This window comes from Mustelus asterias, unplaced genomic scaffold (genome assembly GCF_964213995.1).
Source record: "Mustelus asterias unplaced genomic scaffold, sMusAst1.hap1.1 HAP1_SCAFFOLD_2154, whole genome shotgun sequence".
Classification (NCBI taxonomy): Eukaryota; Metazoa; Chordata; class Chondrichthyes; order Carcharhiniformes; family Triakidae; genus Mustelus; species Mustelus asterias.
The window spans coordinates 25,424-47,889 of record NW_027592099.1 but is presented as its reverse complement, the minus strand read 5'-3'; the positions used below and the strand labels follow the sequence as shown (position 1 = coordinate 47,889).

Genomic DNA, 22,466 nt, shown 5'->3' with positions numbered 1-22,466 from the left:
GTAAGACATGGGCAGCACAGTGGGTTAGCACTGCTGCCTCACAGCGCCAGAGACCCAAGTTCGATTCCCGGCTTAGGTCACTGTCTGTGTGGAGTCTGCACGTTCTCCCCATGTCTGTGTGGGTTTCCTCCGGGTGCTCCGGTTTCCTCCCACAGTCCAAAGATGTGCGGTTTAGGTGGATTGACCATGCTAACTAAATTGCCCCTTAGTGTCAGGGGGACTAGTTAGGGTAAATGCATGGGGTTGTGGGGATAGGGCCTGGGTGGGATTGTGGTCAGTGCAGACTCAATGGGCCGAGTGGCCTCCTTCTGCACTGTAGGGTTCTATAGACTGGCTGTGCTAAATTCTCCCTCTGTGTACCCGAACAGGCGCTGGACTGTGGCGACGAGGGGATTTTCACAGTAACTTCATTGCAGTGTTAACGTGAGCCTACTTGTCACACTAATAAATAAATTTAAATTAAAGGTCACGGTTAAAAGGCCTGAGACCTGTTTGCCCAGTATTCTTTCTCACTGAAAATTAAACCAACACCAAGGAAAATGACTGTGACACATACAAAAGACGAATTGTTTTATGACTATTTACTTTTGAAAGTAGCATTCTTGTTGAAACTCTGAAGACAGATGCAATGAGTATCCACCACATTATCTTCTGACAGACATACAGACACACCCGAGGGTGTTTCTCTGTTAGGGTCAGTGTCTAACTGAACTCTCTTACCCTGCCAAGAATGTGCTGTTGTTCTTATCTATGGAACCCTGCAAGAAGTGGCATAATTCAGCTTTAACTGAAAACAGTTCATTCAAACAGAACACCTCGATCAAAATATTTGGCAGTTAATCTGGAATGTGGTTTCACGGGAATATTTTTTGCACGCCCTTTACTGGTCCTGTGATGTATTCAAGATGAATGACACAACTCCAAAATGGAGGTAACTATTGGTCAACGTCACAAGGGCTTATAGCGGGTGGATTCTTCTTGTTTTCTTTTCTGAACATGAGTCAGGAGAATTTTCAGGACCTAATCGTGCTCCGCCAACGCGGAGGCTAAGGAAATTCGGCACGTCCACTGCGACTCTCACCAATTTTTACAGATGCACCACAGAAAGCATCCTATACAGATGTATCACATCTTGGCATGGATCCTGCTCTGACCAAGGGCGGCACGGTGGCACAGCGGTTAGCACTGCTGCCTCACAGTGCCAGGGATCCGGGTTCAATTCTGGTCTCGGGTCACTGTCTGTGTGGAGTCTGCACGTTCTCCCCTGTGTCTGCCTGGGTTTCCTCCGGGTGCTCCGGCTTCCTCCCATAGTCCAAAGATGTGCGGGTTCGGTTGATTGGCCATGCTAAATTGCCCCTTAGCGTATGGGGGGACTAGCTAGGCTAAATAGATGGGGTTACAGGGCCTGGGTGGGATTGTTATTGGCGCAGGCTTGATGGGCCAAATGGCCTCCTTCTGCACTGTAGGGATTCTATAATTCTATGATTCTGAGACCACAAGAAACTGCAAAGGGTTGTGAACGTAGTCCCGTCCATCACGCAAACCAGCCTCCCATCCATTGACTCTGTCTACACTTCCCGCTGCCTCGGGAAAGCAGCCAGCATAATCAAGGACCCCACATACTCTCTTCCACCTTCTTCCGTCGGGAAAAAGATACAAAAGTCTGAGATTACGTACCAACCAACTCAAGAAACAGCTTCTTTCTTGCTGCCAACAGACTTTTGAATGGACCTACCACATATTAAGCTGATCTTTCTCTAAAAAAAAAGTTTATTTATTAGTCACAAGTAAGGCTTACATTAACACTGCGATGAAGTTGCTGTGAAATTCCCCTAGTTGCCACACTCCGGCGCCTGTTTGGTCAATGCACCCTAACCAGCACGTCTTTCAGACTGTGGGAGAAAACCAAAGCACCCGGAGGAAACCCACACAGACATGGGGAGAACATGCAAACTCCACAAAGACAGTGACCCAAGCCGGGAATCGAACCCGAGTCCCTGGCGCTGTGAGGCAGCAGTGCTAACCATTGTGCCACCATTTCTCTACACCCTAGCTATGACTGTAACACTTTATTTTGCACCCTCTCCTTTCTTTCTCCCCAATGTACTCTATGAACAGTATGCTTTGTCTGTATAGATTTTGATTTGATTTGATTTACTATTGTCACATTACTATTGGGATACAGTAAAAAGTATTGTTTCTTGCGCGCTATACAGACAAAGCATACCGTTCATGGAGAAGGAAAGGAGAGGATGCAGAATGTAGTGTTACAGTCATAGCTAGGGTGTAGAGAAAGATCAACTTAATGCAAGGTAAGTCCATTTAAAAGTCTGACAGCAGCAGGGAAGAATCTGTTCTTGAGTCGGTTGGTATGTGACCTCAGACTTTTGTATCTTTTTCCCGACGGAAGAAGGTGGAAGAGGGAATGTCCGGGGTGCATGGGGTCCTTAATTATGCTGGCTGCTTTGCCGAGGCAGCGGGAAGTGTAGACAGAGTCAATGGATGGGAGGCTGGTTTGCGTGATGGACTGGGCTACATTCACGACCTTTTGTAGTTTCTTGCGGTCTTGGGCAGAGCAGGAGCATTACCAAGCTGTGATACAACCAGAAAGAATGCTTTCTATGGTGCATCTGTAAAAGTTGGTGAGCACAAGAGCACAAGGAACAATACTTTTCACTGTACACTAATACATGTGACAATAATAAATCAAATCAAATCAATTCAGGGCATCCACCTGCAGGATCTTTCCAGAAGCAACTAATTAAGAGACCATCTTCGGGCCCAATGTTCAATTACTGTCCTGGGACTGCAGGCCTACAGGCCTCGAGGAATGGCAGCCACACCTGCAGAACTGCCACCGAGGGCAGGAGGAATGAAAGGCGCACCCTCGGCCTAAGGTGTCTGCTTCACTGAACTAGATGGCGCCCATTGCAGCGAGGCCTCCTCAGCACAGGGGAAATCCCTCCCTGGAATAGCTGACAGCAGTGGCTGCGACCTCACTGATGAGTGATGGAGCAGTTGCCATTGGAGGCCTCTTTCTTGAGCCCCCCCTCTCCAATCAGCCACCTCCAGCTACCTGCCAGGCCTCAGCTGGGACAATCCTACTGGGAGCTTCAGGCAACCTACAAATGAGTAGATCAGTCAGGATCACACTGAATGTTTGTGCAGGCTTGAAGGGCTGATTGGCCGACTCCTGCTTCTGTTTCTTGTGTTGTGTTCTTGTGGCTAGTTAATGATGTCGACTGGATAACCAGTGCTGACGGAAAGGGAGCCTCTGCAGCTGCAGATCTTCCTGAGGTGGGGAAAGCGTCAGCTCGCTGACCCCTATTTCTCAAAAGTTCCTGCCCATTCGCCTTGAAGTCAGGCACTCCCCCCATGTCCACACCCCCATCATTCTCCTCCTGTGGCACAGTGGTTAACACTGCTTACTCACAGCGCCAGGGATCTGGGTTCAATTCTGCCCTTGCGTCACTGTCTGTGTGGAGTTCACACGTTCTCCCCGTGTCTGCGTAGGTTTCCTCTGGGTGCTCCGCTTTCTTCCCAGAGTCCAAAGGTATACAGGTTAGGTGGATTGGCCATGCTAAATTGCTCCTTAGTGTCCAAAGATGTACAGGTTAGGTGGATTGGCCATGCTAAATTGCCCCTTAGTGTCCAAAGATGTGCAGGTTAGGTGGATTGGCCATGCTAAATTGCCCCATAGTGTCCAAAGAAGTGCAGATTAGGTGGATTGGCCATGCTAAATTGCCTCTTAGTGTCCAAAGATGTGCAGGTTAGGGGGATTGGCCATGCTAAATTGCCCCTTAGTGTCCAAAGAAGTGCAGATTAGGTGGATTGGCCATGCTAAATTGCCTCTTAGTATCCAAAGGTGTACAGGGTAGGTGGATTGGTCATGCTAAATTGTCCCTTAGTGTCCAAAGATTTTGATTTGATTTGATTTATTATTGTCACATGTATTAACATACAGTGGAAAGTATTGTTTCTTGCGCGCTATACAGACAAAGCATACCATTCATAGAGAAGGAAAGGAGAGAGTGCAGAATGTAGTGTTACAGTCATAGCTAGGGTGTAGAGAAAGATCAACTTAATCCATTCAAAAGTCTGACAGCAGCAGGGAAGAAGCTGTTCTTGAGTGTTCTTGAGATGTGCGGGTTTGGTGGATTGGCCGTGCTAAATTGCCCTTGAATGTCGGCTGGATTAGCAGGGTAAATACGTGGGGTTAGGGGGATAGGGGCTGGGTGGGATTGTGGTCGGTGCAGGCTCAATGGGCCGAATGGCCTCCTTCTGCACTGTAGGGATTCTATGATTCCCACCCTGGGAAGATCCCACCCATGATGTGTTATTGCATCTCATTTTGATTTACAATGACTAAAGTCAGCAAAGCTTACCTAGGGGGCAGCGGAGGGGGTGGGGGGGGGGTGAAGCGGAAGAGATGTTGGCCTGAAGAGATTTTGGACCCAGATTCAGGTTCTGTCCTGGTGGGTGGATGGATTGCAGGTGAAATTATCCCACCCAAGCCCTATCCCCGTAACCCCACATATTTACCCTGCTAATCCCCCTGACACTAAGGGGCAATTTAGCATGGCCAGTCCACCTAACCTGCACATCTTTGGACTGTGGGAGAAAAACACAGCATCTTTGGATGAGGAAACACACATTTTTGGAGTGGGGGGTGGCGCAGTGGTTAGCACTGCTGCCTCACAGCGCCAGGGACCCAGGCTCGATTCCTGGCTATGTAGAGTCTGCACATTCGCCCCGTGTCTGCGTGGGTTTCCTCCCACAATCCAAAGATGTGAACTGGCCATGCTAAATTCTCCGTTAGTGTACCCGAACAGGCACTGGAGTGTGGCAGCTAGGAGATTTTCACAGTGACTTCATTGCAGTGTTAATGTAAGCCTATTTGTGACATTAATAAATAAACTTAAACTGGAGCATCCGGAGGAAACCCATGCAGACACAGGGAGGACGTGCAAACTCCGAGGCTGGAATCAAACCCGTGAGGCAGCAGTGCTAACCACTGTGCCACCATGTCGCCCCCCAAGCCATAATATCAACTTATGCAGCTCAGTCTCAAATTCTGTTCAGTGAACTCCAGTGGAGTGTCTCGGGATTATTTATGACATTAAAGGTGCTATGTAAATAAAATTGTTTTGTTGGTTGAAAACAATGCCAACAAATAACAAAAAAATTGGCCATGCTAAATTCTCCCTCAGTGTACCCGAACAGGCCCCAGAGTGTGACAACTAGGGGATTTTCACAGTAACTTCATTGCAGTGTTAATGTACGTCTACTTATGACACTAATAAATAAACCCCCGACACTAAGGGGCAATTTAGCATGGCCAGTCCACCTAACCTGCACATCTTTGGACTGTGGGAGAAAAACACAGCATCTTTGGATGAGGAAACACACATTTTTGGAGTTGGGGTGGCACGGTAGCACAGTGGTTAGCACTGCTGCTTCATAGTTCCAGGGTCCCGGGTTCGATTCCTGGCTCGGATCACTGTCTGTGTGGAGTTTGCACATTCTCCTTGTGTCTGCGTGGAGTTTTCTCCGGGTGCTTTGGTTTCCTCCCACAGTCCAAAGATGTGCGGGTTAGGTTGATTGGCCAGGTTAAAAATTGCCCCTTAGAGTCCTCAGATGCGTAGGTTAGCAGGATTAGTGGGTAAATATGTGGGGGTAGGGCCTGGGTGGGATTGTGGTCGGTGCAGACTCGATGGGCCGAATGGCCTCCTTCTGCACTGTAGGGTTTCTATGATTTTTAAACTTAAGCTTATCTCTCACATGCTTTCTCACCACCCTCTCTCTTACATTCTCTCTCCAGCATCCACCCTCTCACACACACTCTCTCTCTCTGTCTTTCATAGAATCCCTACAATGCAGAAGGAGGCCATTTGGTGTATTGAGCCTGCACTGACTCTCCGACACATCATCCTGTACCCAAGCCCACCCCATGCTCTATTCCCATAACCCCACCCATGTTATCAGTGCTAATCCCCCCCTAACCTGCACATCTTTGGACACTAAGGGGCAATTTATGGGGCAGCATGGTGACACAGTGGTTAGCACTGCTGCTTCACAGTGCCAGGGTCCCTGATTCAATTCCGACCTCAGGTGACTGTCTGTGTGGAGTTTGAACATTCTCCCTGTGTCTGCGTGAGTTTCCTCCGGGTGCCCTGATTTCCTCCCACAGTCCGAAGATGTGCAGGTTAGGTGGATTGGCTATGCTAAATTTACCCTAGTATCAGGGGGATAAATGTGTGGGGTTATGGGAAAAGGGCCGAGGTGGGATTGTGGTCAGTACAGACTTGATGGGCTGAATGGCCTCCTTCTATATTGTAGGGATTCTATGAATTTAGCATGGCCAATCCACCTAACCTGCACAGCTTTGGACACCAAGGGGCAACTTAGCATGGCCAATCCCCCTAACCTGCACATCTTTGAACGCCAAGAGGCAATTTAGCATAGCCAATCCATTCTCTAACCACCTTTATTTACTCTCCTGGAAGTGACTAATTATTTAAGCATTAATTGTAAAAGTTGCACCGCGATGAGTGCATCTCGAAACTGGAAAGTCATGCTGAATTCACAGCGTGGCGGTCCCTTTAAGTGGATGTATTGTGCTGAGTCATTTTGTACTTAGGCTGCCTGAGATGTTCAAACCTCGCGAGTTCAGCCTGATTATAAAGGTGGGAGGCGAGGAGGAGTGAGTCCTATCTACAGGAGCACTGAGCAGACAGGGTAAGTGATGGTGGCATAGAGAGAGCGCTAGTGTCTTTCAACCCAATGTAGGGGGAGATTGTCTTTGCATTTAAAAAAAATAACTATTTAGCTAAAGGATTCTTCTTTTGCAAAAAGTGCATTTGGAGCAGGGATTTTATTTTTATTCTGAAAGGGGTTGGAGCTTTTGTTTAGAGGGTGAATGGCCTTTTTACTAGCTGGAGCTGCACAAAGGACGCAGTGTATGTGACGCAAATCCTTTTTGTTAAGGACCATGAAGCCTCCCCCGCCCCCCCTCTTTCTCTTCCCCCCCCCCCCCCACCTCCTATTTTACAAAAGGGGGATAATATAACACCCAGAGCAATAAACTTACAAAAATTATTTCGACTTTAAATTTAAAAACTGCTAACTAAAGTTTGGATTTCAAAAAAAGTATATTTTCTGGTGCTCCACATGACTTGCGTGTAACCTTAATCCTCCCATGAAATTAACAACACTATGTATCTATCTATTGTGTGTGTGTGTCCGCAGCAAAGTACAGGACATGGGTTTCAACTGAGCCATCCTGCAACATTTTAACTTTAACAGCATTCCCAAGTGTAGGACAGGGTTTTAAAACTTGCCATGCTGCAACATTTTAACTTTAAATGTTGCCCGACAACTTATTATTTATTAGGTTTCTCTTGATCCTATAAATATTTATTAGTTACAAGTAGGCTTGCCGTAGTCTCTCAACAGTAGATTACTTTAATCTGGTTGTGGGACTTATTGTGTCCACCCCAGTCCAATGCCGGTATCTCCACATCATGGCTACATTTGCACTGAAGTTACTGTGACAATCTCATTAGTCTCGAGCATTTAAAAGAACACTGAAAAATCAGGTTCAAGGATGTTTCCCCTTAGCTGATTTGCTTGAAGGGTTGAATTTCTGCTCCTAATTATATTTCCCCCACTAAGTATTAGTTTGTGTTGGGTCTTGAGCTTACACTACTCGTGTTTGCTGTTCTAAAAGAGTTGAGGATATGATACTTCCTGTTCTCCAGCCTGCTGTAATAACTGAACTCCCCACCATGACGAAATGATGTCTTAAAATAATTTTTGCTTGCCAATGTTTCCTTAACTAGTGTCACTGAACTCGTCAGCACCTCTCTACAGTTTCACTGGGAAGAAAATGAGGCTGTCCTCAATGGTAAATGATTTAAAGGCTGCTATATGTCAGCGTCTGCCTACAAGGAGAATTTATTAGCAGTTTTCTTTTGAATCCCTGCAGTACAAAAGGAGGCCTTTTGGCCCATTTGAGTCTGTACTGACCATAATCCCACCCAGACCCTATTCCTGTAACCACACACATTTACCCTTCATTTGTGGATCTGGGTTTGTTGGCTAGTCATGATGTGGAGATGCCGGTGTTGGACTGGGGTAAACACAGTAAGAAGTCTCTCAACACCAGGTTAAAGTCCAACAGGTTTATTTGGTAGCCAATACCATGAGCTTTCGGAGCACTGCTCCTTCGTAAGATGGAGTGGAAATGTGCTCTCAAACAGTGCACAGACACAGAAATCAAGTTACAGAATACTAATTAGAATGCAAATCTCTACAGCCAGCCAGGTCTTAAAGGTACAGACAATGTACCTTCTGTCTGGAGACAATACACATCTCTTTAACCTGTGTTGAATGCTCCCTCCACCCACACTGTTACCTTTAAGACCTGGCTGGCTGTAGAGATTTGCATTCTAATTAGTATTCTGTAACTTGATTTCTGTGTCTGTGCACTGTTTGAGAGCACATTTCCACTCCATCTGACGAAGGAGCAGTGCTCTGAAAGCTTATGGTATTTGCTACCAAATAAACCTGTTGGACTTTAACCTGGTGTTGTGAGACTTCTTACTTTGTTGGCTAGGCCAGCATTTATTGCCATGCTTGTGATGACTTTGATTCAATTTATATGTATGCAGTGAAAAGTATTGTTTCTTGTGTGCTATACAGACAGCATACCGTTCATAGGAAAGGAGAGTGCCGAATGTAGTGATAGTCATAGACATAGTCATAGGTGTAGAGAAAGATCAACTTAAATGCAAAGTAGGTCCACTTCAAAAGTCTGACAGCAGCAGGGAAGCTGTTCTTGAGTCGATTGGTACGTGACCTCAGACTTTTATCCTTCTGATGGAAGAAGGTGGAAGAGAGAATGTGTGGGGTCCTTAATTATGCTGGTTGCTTTTCTGAGGCAGTGGGAAGTGTAGACAGTCAATGGATGGGAGGCTGGTTTGCGTGATAGACTAGGCTATGTTCACACCCTTTGTAGTTTTTTGGCAAGTGGGGAGAATTCCATCACATTCCTGACTTGTGTGGCTACCGAGCTCCTTTGTCGATGGGGTGGACAGGCTTTGGGGAGTCTGTTATTTGCTGCAGCATTTCTAGCCCCCCCCCCCTTCTCTGGTAGCCACAGTACTTGTATGGCTAACCCAGTTTCTGGTCAATAGTAACCCCCAGGATGTTGAGTTATTACAACATCATTGTGATTAATCCCAAAACATCACTAACATGGAGGCAGTCTTGCTCTTCAAGCAATATTTTGTTCAAAATGGCATTTGGTGTAAAACTGTAGCCTGCTCGTTTGTGCTCAGGCATGTGGCTGCATCTTGTCCAGGGGGATTTCAAGAACGGGTGGTTTGTTGCATACCAATGTTTCTGGTCGAATGGAACTTGAACTTGACTTGTGTTTGGGGAGCTGATGGGGCTGAATGGCCTCCTGTGCCATTATGACTCGTCCAGGCTGGGTGTTTTCTCTTTTTTGATGCTTGGTTTGCTGATTCCCTGGATAAGCACAGATGCATTTGCCGTCTGGTGGGCCTGTATGAATGGGTGTCCCAGTAGCCCTCACCCTGAGCTTGGTCTTAAATCCAGAAAGCTTTAGTGTTGTCTTCAATGTCTGAATTATTCAAGGCTTGTAATCGATCTCAACTGGCAACTTGTCAGATCCCTGAAAACACTGGCCTTTAGTGACGTTTACTCCAGTTTTCCCAAGTCTAATTATAATCTTGAAGGGAGCTCATTTTACACTTAGTTAAGCATTTTTAACCTCCTAACTAGGAGGTTAAATCCTAGAATCCCTACAGGGCAGAAGGAGGCCATTTGGACCATCGTGTCGGCCCTGACCACAAAATCCACCCAGGCCCCAACCCCATGCATTTACCTTGGCTAGTCCCCCTGACACAAAGGGGTAATTTAGCATGGCCAATCCATCAGACCTGCACATCTTTGGAGGAAACCAGAGCACCTGGAGGAAACTCGTGCAGACTCTGCATAGACAGTGACCCAAGCTGGGAATCAAACCTGGGTCCTTGGCACTGAGGCAGCAGTGTTGACCACTATACCACCCCAAAATCCCATTTGCTGATTGGCCTTTACCTGGTAAAAGTGGGTGGCAGAGTGCCAAATGGTATGCTAACTGGCTATAGGAAACACAATGCAGTATTGATCTCCTCAACACAAGCAAAGCAGTGTACAAAACAGATATTGGGTCATCTAGCTATAGAATTTTCATTCCATGGCAAAATTAAGCCTCAAACTGGGTGGATTTTCCTGCCCCTGGATGTTTGGGTACTCCCTGTCCTATGGTGCCTTCTGAGTGAGGGGAGAATGTAAGCATTGATGGGCTACACTACTGCAGAAGGCACCAGTGTAGGGTCAGTGACTTCCCTTGGAGCAGAGGGCATTGCACAGAATAGATTAGAAATCCATAGCCCTTGCATAAAGTCAACATTTATTTTCATTTCTGAGAATACTTGATTCTGTCCAAACTTGTGCCTTGGTGCAACTGGTGATTGATGTCTGAACAAGTGTAAAGGAAGAAAATGTTTAACTAGTATTTTGCATGTGGCCTTATTGCACAGCTTGTTACATGGGTGGCATGGTGGTTAGCACTGCTGCCTCACAGCACCAGGGACCCAGATTGAATTCCCAGCTTGGGTCACTGTGTGGAGTCTGCACCTTCTCCCCATGTCTGAGTTTCCTCCGGGTGCTCCGGTTTCCTCCCACAGTCATAAAGACATGCTGGTTAGGTGCATTGGCTGTGCTATATTCTCCTTCAGTGTACCTGAATGGGTGCTAGTGTGGCAACTCTGATTTTTGCATTAACTTCATTGCGGTGTTAATTTAAGTCTACTTGTGACATTAAACTTTAAACCTTTTTGGAGCTTGTGCAATATTGGATAAAGGCTGTAGGACTTTGGGCCAGGTTCTCTGTAGATTTTCAGTGCTATCTATGGGGTATGAAGCAAGGTACCCAACCTGCTTTATGCAAACTTTCAAGGAATGCCTATTAACAGTAAGTGCTGTTTGTTTGAGACCCTGTGACTTATCTTGAAACTCTTTTCCCCATACAGTAACCATTCACAATGGCAGCTGGAAATGCTAAGATTGGCCACCCTGCCCCAGACTTCACTGCCAAGGCAGTGATGCCGAATGGAGAATTCCAGGACCTGACACTGTCCTCTTACAAAGGTAAGAACCCTAACGTAGCCTTGTGCTGTTTGCTATATTGGGTTTTAGGAGGGTTTAACTCTATGCTGAATTGTAGCAGGCTCAGTGAAGCTGAACAGGACTTTGTCCTAGAACTGGAATCAAAGCACTTTGATATTCAAGTACAAAGTGTGTTGAAAGTTGTATAGATTAGTTTTATATTCCCTCGCGTGTCGATGGTTGCAGGTGATTTGAAGGCTTTTGAAGTAGAAACTTTTTTGTGTGTGTGGAGGTGGGGGGGGGGGGTTGGTGGTGGTGAAGTTTGTGATTGAGATCTTGAGTTGGGAAGCTGCTGTTGAAATTCAAGAGCCATCTTGAGGCAATAACATGCAGTTGTAAAACTGCTTCCTTCCTAACTGTCCCTGTCCCGAATATGCTACAATGAGAACCACTACAATGCTGTTCCACCTTGGTGGGTGGCACAGTGGTTAGCACTGCCGCCTCACAGCACAGTAAGAAGTCTCAACACCAGGATACATCATGGCCTCACAGCACTAGGGACCCCGGTTTGATTCCCAGCTTGGATCATTGTCTGCATGGAGTCTATACATTCTCCCCATGTCGCTATGGGTTTACTCCAGGTGCTCAAGTTTCCTCCCACAGTCCAAAAGACGTGCTGGTTAGGTGCATTGGTCCTGCTAAATTCCTCCTCCATGTACCTGAACAGGTGCTGGAGTGGTGACGAGGGGCATTTTCACTAACTTCATTGCAGTGTTAATGTAAGCCTACTTGTGACACTAGGGTTCTGTCATGGGTTTTGCCAAACCCATCTGCCTCTTTTCATTCATGGGCATCGCTGGCTGGGCCAGCATTTATTGCCCATCCCTAGTTGCCCTTGGAGGGCAGTTGAGTCAACCACATTGCTATGGCTCACATTGGGCCAGACCAGGTAAAGTCAGCAGATTTCCTTCCCTAAAGGACACTAGTGAATGAAAGGTAGCCTTGCCACTTTCATTCCCATAGCAACGTATTTAAAACACCTTGCTGGCAAGATGCAGTATTGGGTATAAGGTTCTTTTGGCAAAGCAGCTTCCACCTTGCAGTGAGGAGAATCAGATGGAATTGGAACTCTCTTTCAAACCGTAGCCCTTTTGGCCAATCTTGTACTAAAGGTGGGAGTCAAATCTGCATTTTCCCTATAACCCTGTCTTTGATTTTAAAACCTTTTCCTTCCCAAAGTTATTTCAGCCACATGGTAAATAATTCCATGTTTCTAGTTAGTGGATGTCTTGTCCCTTGGCCATTGTTTTGTTGGAAATTTTAAATTGACCCTTCAAGTGAACATAAAATTTATTCTTGTTTTGAATCCAAAGTAATGGGTATGAAACCTCTATTTGGTATTTTCTGTGGAATTGTCACATGATCTAAATTCTCTATCGCTTTAGATAGGGTGGCATAATGGTTAGCACTGCTGCCTCACAGGGACCTAGGTTCGATTCCTGACTTGGGTCACTGTCTGGAGTCTGCATGTTCTCCTGTGTCTGCATGGGTTTCCTCCCACACTCAAGGTGTGTGGGTTAGGTGGATTGGCCATGCTAAATTGCCCCTTGTCCAAAGATGTGCAAGTTAGGTGGATTGACCACGCTAAATTGTACCTTGGTGTCCTTGGATATTTGGTTAGAGGAATTAGTGGGGTGCTTGTGGGGATAGGACCTGGGGTGGGATTGTTGGTGCAGACTTGATGGGCTGAATGGTCTCCTTCTGTACTGTAGGGATTCTGTGTGATGCCTGAACTGTTCCATAAGTCTTTATTTACTTGCATGTGATTTTGTTCCCTCTTTCAGTTTTCATGTTGTTTCTGTCATCTGTCTTTCTTCCTCTTCTACCCCCCACACAAACAAGTTTTTAACAATTCTAGTTGTTTTTTGTGTTGGTATCCATTTGTTTTCCATTGACGAAAGCTGCATAGAGTAGTGATGGAAGGGTGCTTTTCAGAATGGGGATCAGTATTGGGACCCCTTTGTTTGTAATACATAAATGTAGTGACGACTTAGTCACTCATGGGGCATGGGTGTCATTGGCTGGCCAGCATTTATTGCCCATCCCCAGTTGCCTGAGGGCAGTTGAGTCAACCACATTGCTGTGGCTCTGGAGTTGCATGTAGGCCAGACCAGGTAAGGATGGCAGATTTCCTTCCCTAAAGGACATTGGTGACCCAGATGGGTTTTTCCAACAATGGCTTCATGGACATCAGTAGGTTCTTAATTCCAGATATTTTTATTGGAATCACATTCCTCCATCTGCCATGACAGGATTGGAATCCAGGTCTCCACAACATTATCTGAGTTTCTGGGCTAATAGTCTAGTGATGATACCACTAGGCCATCGCCTCACCAATTGAAGTTTACAGAAGAGACAAATTGGCAGAGTTGCAAATTGTGGCGAGGATTGTCAAAGGATACAATAGGATTTAGATAGTTGCAGACTTGGGCAGAGAAATGGCAGATTAAGGTTAATCTGGACAACTGCAAGGTGATGCATTTTGGAAGATCAAATTCGGGTGTGAATTATACAGTAAAGTAGCAGAACCCATTGGAGTGGTGTTGACATTCAAAAGGAACTGGGTGCAGAGGTCAAGGATCTCTGAAGGTGGTCAAGAAGGCATACATCATGCTTGCCTTCATCAGCTGGGGCATAGAGTTTGAAAGTTGGCAAGTTGTTACAGCTGTATAACACTTAGGCCACATTTGGAATATTGCATGCCATTCACCGCTACCAGAAGAATGTGGATGCTTTGAAGTTTCCCATGTGGTTTACCAGGAGGATTTTTGGGTGTGAGGAGAGGTTGGATAAATTCCGATTGTTTTCACTGGAAAGATGGAGGCTGAGGGTGACCTGAAGTCTACAGAATTATAGTGTGGGTAGTTAGGCGTTTTCCTGGGGTGAAGGGGCTGACTAAGAGGTACATGTGGTAAATTTAGGGGAGATGAGGAGAAAGTGGGCACATTAGCAACATTCAAGATTTCTCTTGATAAACATGAACAGGGGGAAGAAGTCTGTGCTAAAGAAGCAAATCCATGTTTCCCAACTGGAAACCATGGATGAACAGGGATATCCTTGCTGAAGTCTAGGTCAGGCATTCAAGCCAGGTGACCCTAACCTATACACAACCAGGTATGATCTAAGGGGATCCATCAAAGATGCCAAAAGACAGTACCAGAACAAGCTAGAGTCCCAGGTCTGCAGGCTATAATGGGCTACAAGATGAAGGCATGTGAAATTGCTGGCTCCATCGCACCCCTCCCTGATGAGCTCAATGCATTCTATGCCTGTTTTGAACAAGAGGTCAGTGAGCATGCCCTCCACCTTGGAAGCCTCAGATAAACCTGTATCCAAGGTCACCATTTCAGATGTCAGAGCAGTTTTCTCAAAGGTCAACCCACAGAAAGCAACTGGCCTGGATGGGGTTCCCAGGTGAGCACTCAGATGGATCAGCTGGTGGGGGTATTCACACATCTTCAACCCCTCTTTACATCAATCTGAGGTCACTATCTGTTTCAAGAAGGTGACCATCCCAGTACCAAAGAAAAGCCAAGTAGCATGCCTTGATGACTATTGTCTGGTGGCTCTGACATCCATTATGAAGTGCTTCAAAAGGTTAGTCATGGCACAAATCAATTCCAGCCTCCCAGACTACCTGAATCCACTAGTTTGCCTACAGCTGCAACAGGTCCACAGCAGACACCATCTCCTATGTCAGACTCCTATTATTGACTACAGCTCAGCCTTCAACACCAATCTTGATCAATTTGGCCAGTGGGCTGACAAATGGCAGATGGAGTTTAATTTAGACAAATGTGAGGTGATGCATTTTGGTAGATTGAACCAGGGCAGGACTTACTCAGTTAATGGTAGGGCACTGGGGAGAGTTAGAACAAAGATTTTGGGGTACAGGTTCATCACTCAAGTGGAGTCACAGGTGGACAGAGTGGTGAAGAAGACATTGGCATGCTTGGTTTTATTGGTCAGAACATTGAATACAGGAGTTGGGACGTCTTGTTGAAGTTGTACAAGACATTGATAAGGCCACATGGAACACTGTTCTGGTCACCCTATTGTAGATATTAAACTAGTGCAGAAAAGATTTACTGGGACTTGATGGTTTGGGTTATAAGGAGACTGGATAAATTGGGACTTTTTCTCTGGAGCGTAGGAGACTTGGGGGTGATCTTATAGAAGTCTATAAAATAATGAAGGGGCTAGATGGTCAATATCTTTTCCCAAAGGTAGGGGAGTCTAAAACTAGAGGGCATAGGTTTAAGGGGAGAGATGCAATTTTTCAGAGGGTGGTGAATGTCTGGAACAAGCTGCCAGAGGTAGTAGTAGAAGCAGGTCCAATTTTACAGTTTACAGTTGCATGGGTTTCATTTTTGAGACTTTGTTGAAATGGGTATAGAGGATATGAGCCAAATGTGGGCAATTGGGACTAGCTTGGGGGTTTTATGGACAAGTTGGGCTGAAGAGCCTGTTTCCATGCTGTAAACCTGACCATGACCATTATTCCTATGAAACTCCAAACTCTGGCCTGGGGCTTGGCTCCTCCCTCTGCAACTGGATCCTGAACTTCCTAACTCCTTACTATCAGTAAGGATAGACATCAACACTGGTGCCCCACAAGGCTGTCCTCAGTCCCTTACAATACTCATACACCTATGACTGGCCAAATTCCCCTCCAATTTGATTTTCAAGTTTGCTAATGACACCACCATAGTGGGTTGGATCTCAAACAATTACCAGACAGAATCTGGTACTGGTTCAATGACAATCTCTCCCTGAACACAAGTAGGAGTAGGCCATCTGGCCCCTCAAGCCAGCTCCACCATTCAATAAGATCATGGCTGATCTTTTCATGGACTCAATTCCACTTACCATAACCCTTAATTCCTTTACAGTTCAAAAATTTTTCAATGTCAACAAAAGGAAGGAGCTCGTCATTAACTTCAGGAAGTGTAGTGGAGAACAGCTTCTTCCCTGCTGCCATCAGACTTTTGAATGGATCTATCTTGTATTAAGTTGATCTTTCTCTACACCCTAGCTATGACTGTAACACTACATTCTGCACCCCCTCCTTTCCTTCTCTCCTTTCCTTCTCCCCCATGTATGCTATGAACGGTATGCTTTGTCTGTATAGCACAAGAAACAATACTTTTCACTGTATACCAATACATGTGACAATAAATCCAATGTGTTGGTGGGCTGAAGGGCCTGTTACTGTGCTGTATTTTATTCTAGCTGAGTAGGTTGCATCTGTCTACATGCCTTGATACCAACTTTTCTTTTCCAAACTCTAGGGAAGTATGTTGTATTTTTCTTCTATCCTCTGGATTTCACCTTTGTCTGCCCAACGGAGATCATAGCATTCAGTGACCGGGCTGCTGAGTTTCGCAAGATCAACTGTGAAGTAATTGGTGCCTCCACAGATTCTCACTTCAGTCACTTGGCCTGGTAAGAGTTCCTTTCCACTGGCAATGAACTTGTGGTGGCAAGAAGTTAGGACAATCTTTAAGCCCAAACTCCCTTTGGCTTGTTGCTAACTATTGACATGTGGCTTGATACTTTCGAGCGTTCAGGATTGAATGTTCCTGGCTAGCTGTCGGAGCACATGACTCTTAATCACAAGGTCATGGGTTCAAGCCCCATGTTGGCTGTCATTTTATATTTGCACAGTGGCAGCATTTAGCACTGCCTTGCAGTGCCAGGGACTTGGGTTCAATTCCTGGCTTGGGTCACTTTGTGTGGAGTCTGCATGGGTTTCCTCCCACAGTCTGTGCTGGTTAGGTGGATTGGCTGTGCTAAATTCTCCCTCAGTGTACACAAACAGGTGCCGGAGTGTGGCGACTAGGGGATTTTCACAGTAACTTCTTTGCAGTGTTAATGGAGGCTGACTTGTGACAATTTTTAGTTTCCTTTTGAATGACTGGCCCTTCCTGCCTCTCCCACAGTTTTTCTACAGCTTGCTCCAGACTTTTTGCCCAACCAAAAGGGGCAGCTCCCAAAAGGAGGGGAAATGCATGAAACACAAGACCAAGTGGCAAGGAAATTTAAAACATCAAATTAAAATGTGATTTAAAGAGGTCCGGTATGGCAGCACGGTAGCACTGCTGCTTCACAGCTCCAGGGACCTGGGTTCAATTTCTGGCTTGGGTCACTGTCTGTGTGGAGTTTGCACATTTTCCTCGTGTCTGTGTGGGTTTCCTCCGGGTGCTCCGGTTTCCTCCCACAGTCCAAAGATGTGTGGGTTAGGTTGATTGGCCATGCTTTAAAAAAAAAAAATTGCCCTTAGTGTCCTGAGATGTGTAGGTTAGAGGGATTAGTGGATAAATATGTAGGGATATGGGGTTAGGGCCTGGGTGGGATTGTGGTCGGTGCAGACTCGATGGGCCGAATGGCCTCTTTCTGTACTGTAGGGTTTCTATGATGAGGTCCATAATGCACCCCAGTCTCTGATGCCCAGCAGGCATGGAAGGTGTTTCTAGAGCTTGGTCCTGGTTAGTTAACTAGTGGATACAGGTGCACAACTTTCCCAAAAATTAGATTGGCTACTTGACACCATTTCCTAATTGGTTTCCACACCTGGCTCACCAGATCATTTATGGAGCTGAATTATTGGTGATTTAGCAGTGACCACTCTTCACCCTACAACAAGCAACTAGGGATGGGCAATAAATCCTGGCCAGCCAGCAATGCCCATTGAATAAAGAGCACCTGATAGACTTCTCGACTGCACTTGATTCTTATTGTGCTGAAAATCCTTGCCTCGAGAGGTTTTGCTAATCTCTTAAATGTTTGGAGTTGATATTTGATTAGGTGGTGAGATAATTAACTCCTGTCAAACAGGAATGTGGGGGGAAACCACATTCCAGTCTATGACTGAACTTTCACTATCTGTGGTGCTGATGATTACTTGGCCTCCAATACATAAGCAGCTTGGAACTGCCTTTGCTGGTTGGTAACCTGTTATGTAACTGTAGGACTCTCTGCCCCCCCCCCCCCCCCCATCCCAATGGTGGGGGTACTTTGCTGGCAGGACCAGAAGATCCCACTGGCACAAACAGCCTATGTTAGCTCCTTGACAATAAATTGTTTTTAATGTCATATAATGCCCAGTAAGGAGTCTCTCTCCTCCAGGTTAAAGTCCAACCGGTTTATTTTGTAGCATGAGCTTTCAGAGCACTGGGTTCTTGGGTTCATGTCACACTCTCTGACCCCCCCACAACTTGCCTGGGTTTGCAAAATTTCACTAACTGTCCTGGTTGGAGACAATACACGCCTCTTTAACCTGTGCTTAACCCCCTCTCTCCACTCTCATTGTCTGCACCTGTTAAGACTTGCATTCCAACCATTATCTTGTAATTGAGTTTGTCTATATATGTCCTGTTTGAACCAAACTCTTCACTTCACCTGATGAAGGGGCAGCATGCCAAAAGCTCATGCTACCAAATAAACCTGTTGGACTTTAACCTGGTGTTGAGACTACTGGCTGTGCCTACAATAGTCCAATGCTGGCAACTCCATCATATAATGTCCATACATTTTGAGTTTGCTTGAGTATTTAATGCATGGCACATGTAGCTTGGCAAATTTTAACAGTGCAACTAATCTTCCACTTTCAGGACTAAGACTGCTCGTAAGCAGGGTGGTATTGGTAGCATGGATATCCCACTGGTTGCTGACCTGACACAGTCCATCTCCAGAGACTATGGCATTCTGAAGGAGGATGAAGGAATTGCTTACAGGTTGGTTGGAAGTTTCAACATTATTTCTGAGAATTCCTTGGGTTACTTGAGAATGGGTCAATTTCAAAAGATTGCTAATTGCAGTGGAATTTTGTATAATAAGCCAGTAATGAATTCATCTTTTGATGTCCACATGGTGTTTGATTCCATTGAGGTTTTTAAGTACTTAGAATCCCTACAGTGCAGAAGGAGGCCATTTTGGCTCATCAAGTCTGCACCAACCACAATCCCACCCAGGCCCTATTCCCATAGCCCCTCATTTGTTCCCCCTACTTTGGGGAACCTGCACATCTTTGGACTGTGGGAGGAAACCCATGCAGACAGTGAGAATGTGCAAACACCATACAAAGTGACCTGAGGCAGCAGTGCCAATCACTGCACCACCATGCCAGTGACCCAAGACTAGAATTGAACCTGGGTCCCTGGCATGGAGGCAGCAGTGCCAGCCACTACCACCCTGCTGACTGGGACCTGTTGCCTTCACTTTCATCTTGATGCAAAGAAAACTTTGGCCAGACATGAATTGTACTTTAGGGATGTTCCGAGTTAGGATGGTTAAGTGTTTTAATTTTGTTTTCTTTCCCCCTATTCAGAGGACTCTTTATAATTGATGAGAAAGGAATTCTGCGGCAGATTACAATCAATGACCTTCCTGTTGGCCGCTCGGTGGATGAGACCCTGAGGCTGGTTCAGGCCTTCCAATTCACTGATAAACATGGAGAAGGTAACGTACCATTACAGATACTCCAGGGGGGGAATTTTCCACTCCAGCTGAGGCAAAGGAAACTGGTACACAGCTGGATTTTTCTCCAGATAATCTGGACATTCTTGTGCACAAATATTCTGGAGGCATGGTCCAAGTAGAGAAGTGTTGCAGTTGTACAGGGTGTTGGTGAGACCGCATCCAGAGTAGTGTTGAGTTTTCGTCTCCTTTGAGAATGTTTTTGATTTTATTATTGTCACATGTGCTAACAGTGAAAAGTATTGTTTGCATACTATACAGACAAAGCATACTCTTCATAGAGGAGGGTGCAGAATGTAATGTTAGTCATAGCTAGGGTGTAGAGAAAGATCAACTTGATGCAAGCTAATGCTCAGGGGTCACCAGATTGATTCTGGAGATGAAGTGGTTGACGTATGAGATTAAACCATTTGGTCTTGTACTCGCTGGAGTTTAGAAGGATGAGGGATCTGATCAAGGTATATAAAATTTTAAAAGGGATTGATAAAGTAAATGTAGACCAAATGCTTCCTCCTAGAACAAGATGTCACATATATAGGTTGAGAAGTGGTAGATTTAAAACAGATGAGGGACGACTACTTGCAGAGGGTGGTGAATTTGTGGAACTCACTGCTCCATAGCGCGGTGGAGTCTGAATTGTTATGATTTTAAAGATCTATTTCTGATAAAATGGGTTGTAGGGAACAGGTGGGGAGGTGGATTTGAGACCAGGGGGAGATCAGCCATGATCTGCTTGAAGGGCTGTATTTGCCCACTTCTGCTCCTAATTCCCATGTTGTCAGGGGTAGGTCACACATCCCACCCCATTCCCCAACACCCACCATGCCAAGCTCAACCCACTGCCCCCCCACCCCAGGGCTCTGGTGGGGAAGCCTGCCAGTCATAAAATATTTGAAACCTGTGAAGATGAGGTTCCTGTATGGGCTGGAACCTTGTTACTTCCCTGGCAAGAGGGTGGGAAAATCAGCATGAGATCTTCCCAGTGAGATTCTAGTTTTCTGATTTGCAATATTTTTGTCCATGTTGCTATTGGTAACCATGGGCACAATCATGGCCTCCATCTTGAAAGCTAAATACAAACTTGTAGTGCTAGCTGCTTCCTGGTCACTTCCTTGAATTGGTAAACTTCAAATGTTTTTCACTAACCAGTTACCTCTGCAATGGTCATTGTAGTTTTTTTTGTCAAGTTGTACTCTGTTCTGAAGCTGGATTCTTTTGATTTTAAGTCTGTTAATTGTTTACATAGGAGCTGGAGGAGGCCATTTGGCCCTTCAAGCCTGCTCTGCCATTCATCACAATCATGGCTGATCATCCAACTCAATAGCCTAATCCTGCTTTCCCCCCATAACCTTTGATCCCATTCGCCCCTAATGTTAAAATTAGCCTTGCAGGCCTTCGTTTTTAAGTGTGGGTGTATGTGAGATTTGGCAAAGGAACCTTGGGCTGTTGGTTAGTGACTGCACTGTACAGTAGCTAGCAGAATGAAGGGCTGTTTTCCTTGTACAAGACTAACCTCTTTTCTCTTTATTATCTCCTAGTTTGCCCTGCTGGCTGGAAGCCCGGCCAAGACACCATCAAGCCTGATGTGAAAGACAGCAAAAAGTTCTTTGAGAAACAATAGATGGGTCCAATCCCAGTGCTGAGGGTTAAAGGAGAAAATGTTGTATTTTTGTTAATTGCAGGCACGTGTGGAGACCAAATGTAGGTTGTTGCACACTAGGATGCTTTCAGTATTTCTTTGTGCATCTGTGCTCCAAGTGATGAGGTCCAGTTGTGCTCTTGTGAAATGTTTTTTTTTTTACTGTGCCAGAATAAAAGGATTGAAAGAGCAGAACTGTCTTTGCATTACATACTTGGATTGGAATTGGAGCCCAGTGTGTGGGAAGTCTGTAGCTAAATCAATGCATTTAAAATCATAGGATCTATACAGTACAGGAGGCCATTGAACCTGCACCAACAATCCTACCCTAACCCCATAACTCATATTAACCCTGCTCACCCCCCCCCCCCCCCCCAGAACTAGGGTCGATTCAGCATGGCCAATGCACCTAACTTGCACATCTCTTGAACTGTGGGAGGAAAGCCACACAGACATGGAGAACGTGCAAACTCTGCACAGTCACCCAAGTTGGGAATCAAACCCTGGCACCGAGGCAGCCACTGCTGCCACAATGGTTACTTTTATTGCATCACTTCTACCTTCTGGGTCACAGGATTATTGGAACTTATTCCTCTACCCATTCTAGTAGAATTCATTAATTTGAGCCTTTGAGTAGAACATAAGAAATAGGAGCAGGAGTAGGCCATCTAGCCCCTCGAGCCTGCCCCGCCATTCAATAAGATCATGGCTGATCTGACGTGGATCAGTACCACTTACCCGCCTGATCCCCATAACCCTTAATTCCCTTACCGATCAGGAATCCATCCATCTGCACTTTAAACATATTCAGTGAGGTAGCCTCCACCACCTCAGTGGGCAGAGAATTCCAGAGATTCACCACCCTCTGGGAGAAGAAGTTCCTCCTCAACTCTGTCTTAAACCGACCCCCCTTTATTTTGAGGCTGTGTCCTCTAGTTTTAACTTCCTTACTAAGTGGAAAGAATCTCTCCGCCTCCACCCTATCCAGCCCCCGCGTTATCTTATAAGTCTCCATAAGATCCCCCCTCATCCTTCTAAACTCCAATGAGTACAAACCCAATCTCCTCAGCCTCTCCTCATAATCCAAAGTGGCAGTGCCATCCAGCCCATC

At 45.7% G+C, this 22,466-nt stretch overlaps 1 protein-coding gene across 1 annotated transcript; it reads left to right on the top strand.

Annotated features, from left to right (window-relative positions):
- The first annotated feature begins 6,665 nt into the window (after nt 1-6,665).
- LOC144489411 (peroxiredoxin-1-like) lies at nt 6,666-21,543 on the top strand. The gene is made up of 6 exons (XM_078207247.1): nt 6,666-6,738; nt 11,103-11,220; nt 16,530-16,683; nt 18,852-18,974; nt 19,568-19,698; nt 21,255-21,543. Exons 2-6 carry the CDS (start codon nt 11,115-11,117, stop codon nt 21,335-21,337), a joined length of 597 nt encoding a protein of 198 aa, XP_078063373.1. The 5' UTR covers nt 6,666-6,738; nt 11,103-11,114; the 3' UTR covers nt 21,338-21,543.
- The last annotated feature ends 923 nt before the right edge of the window (nt 21,544-22,466 follow it).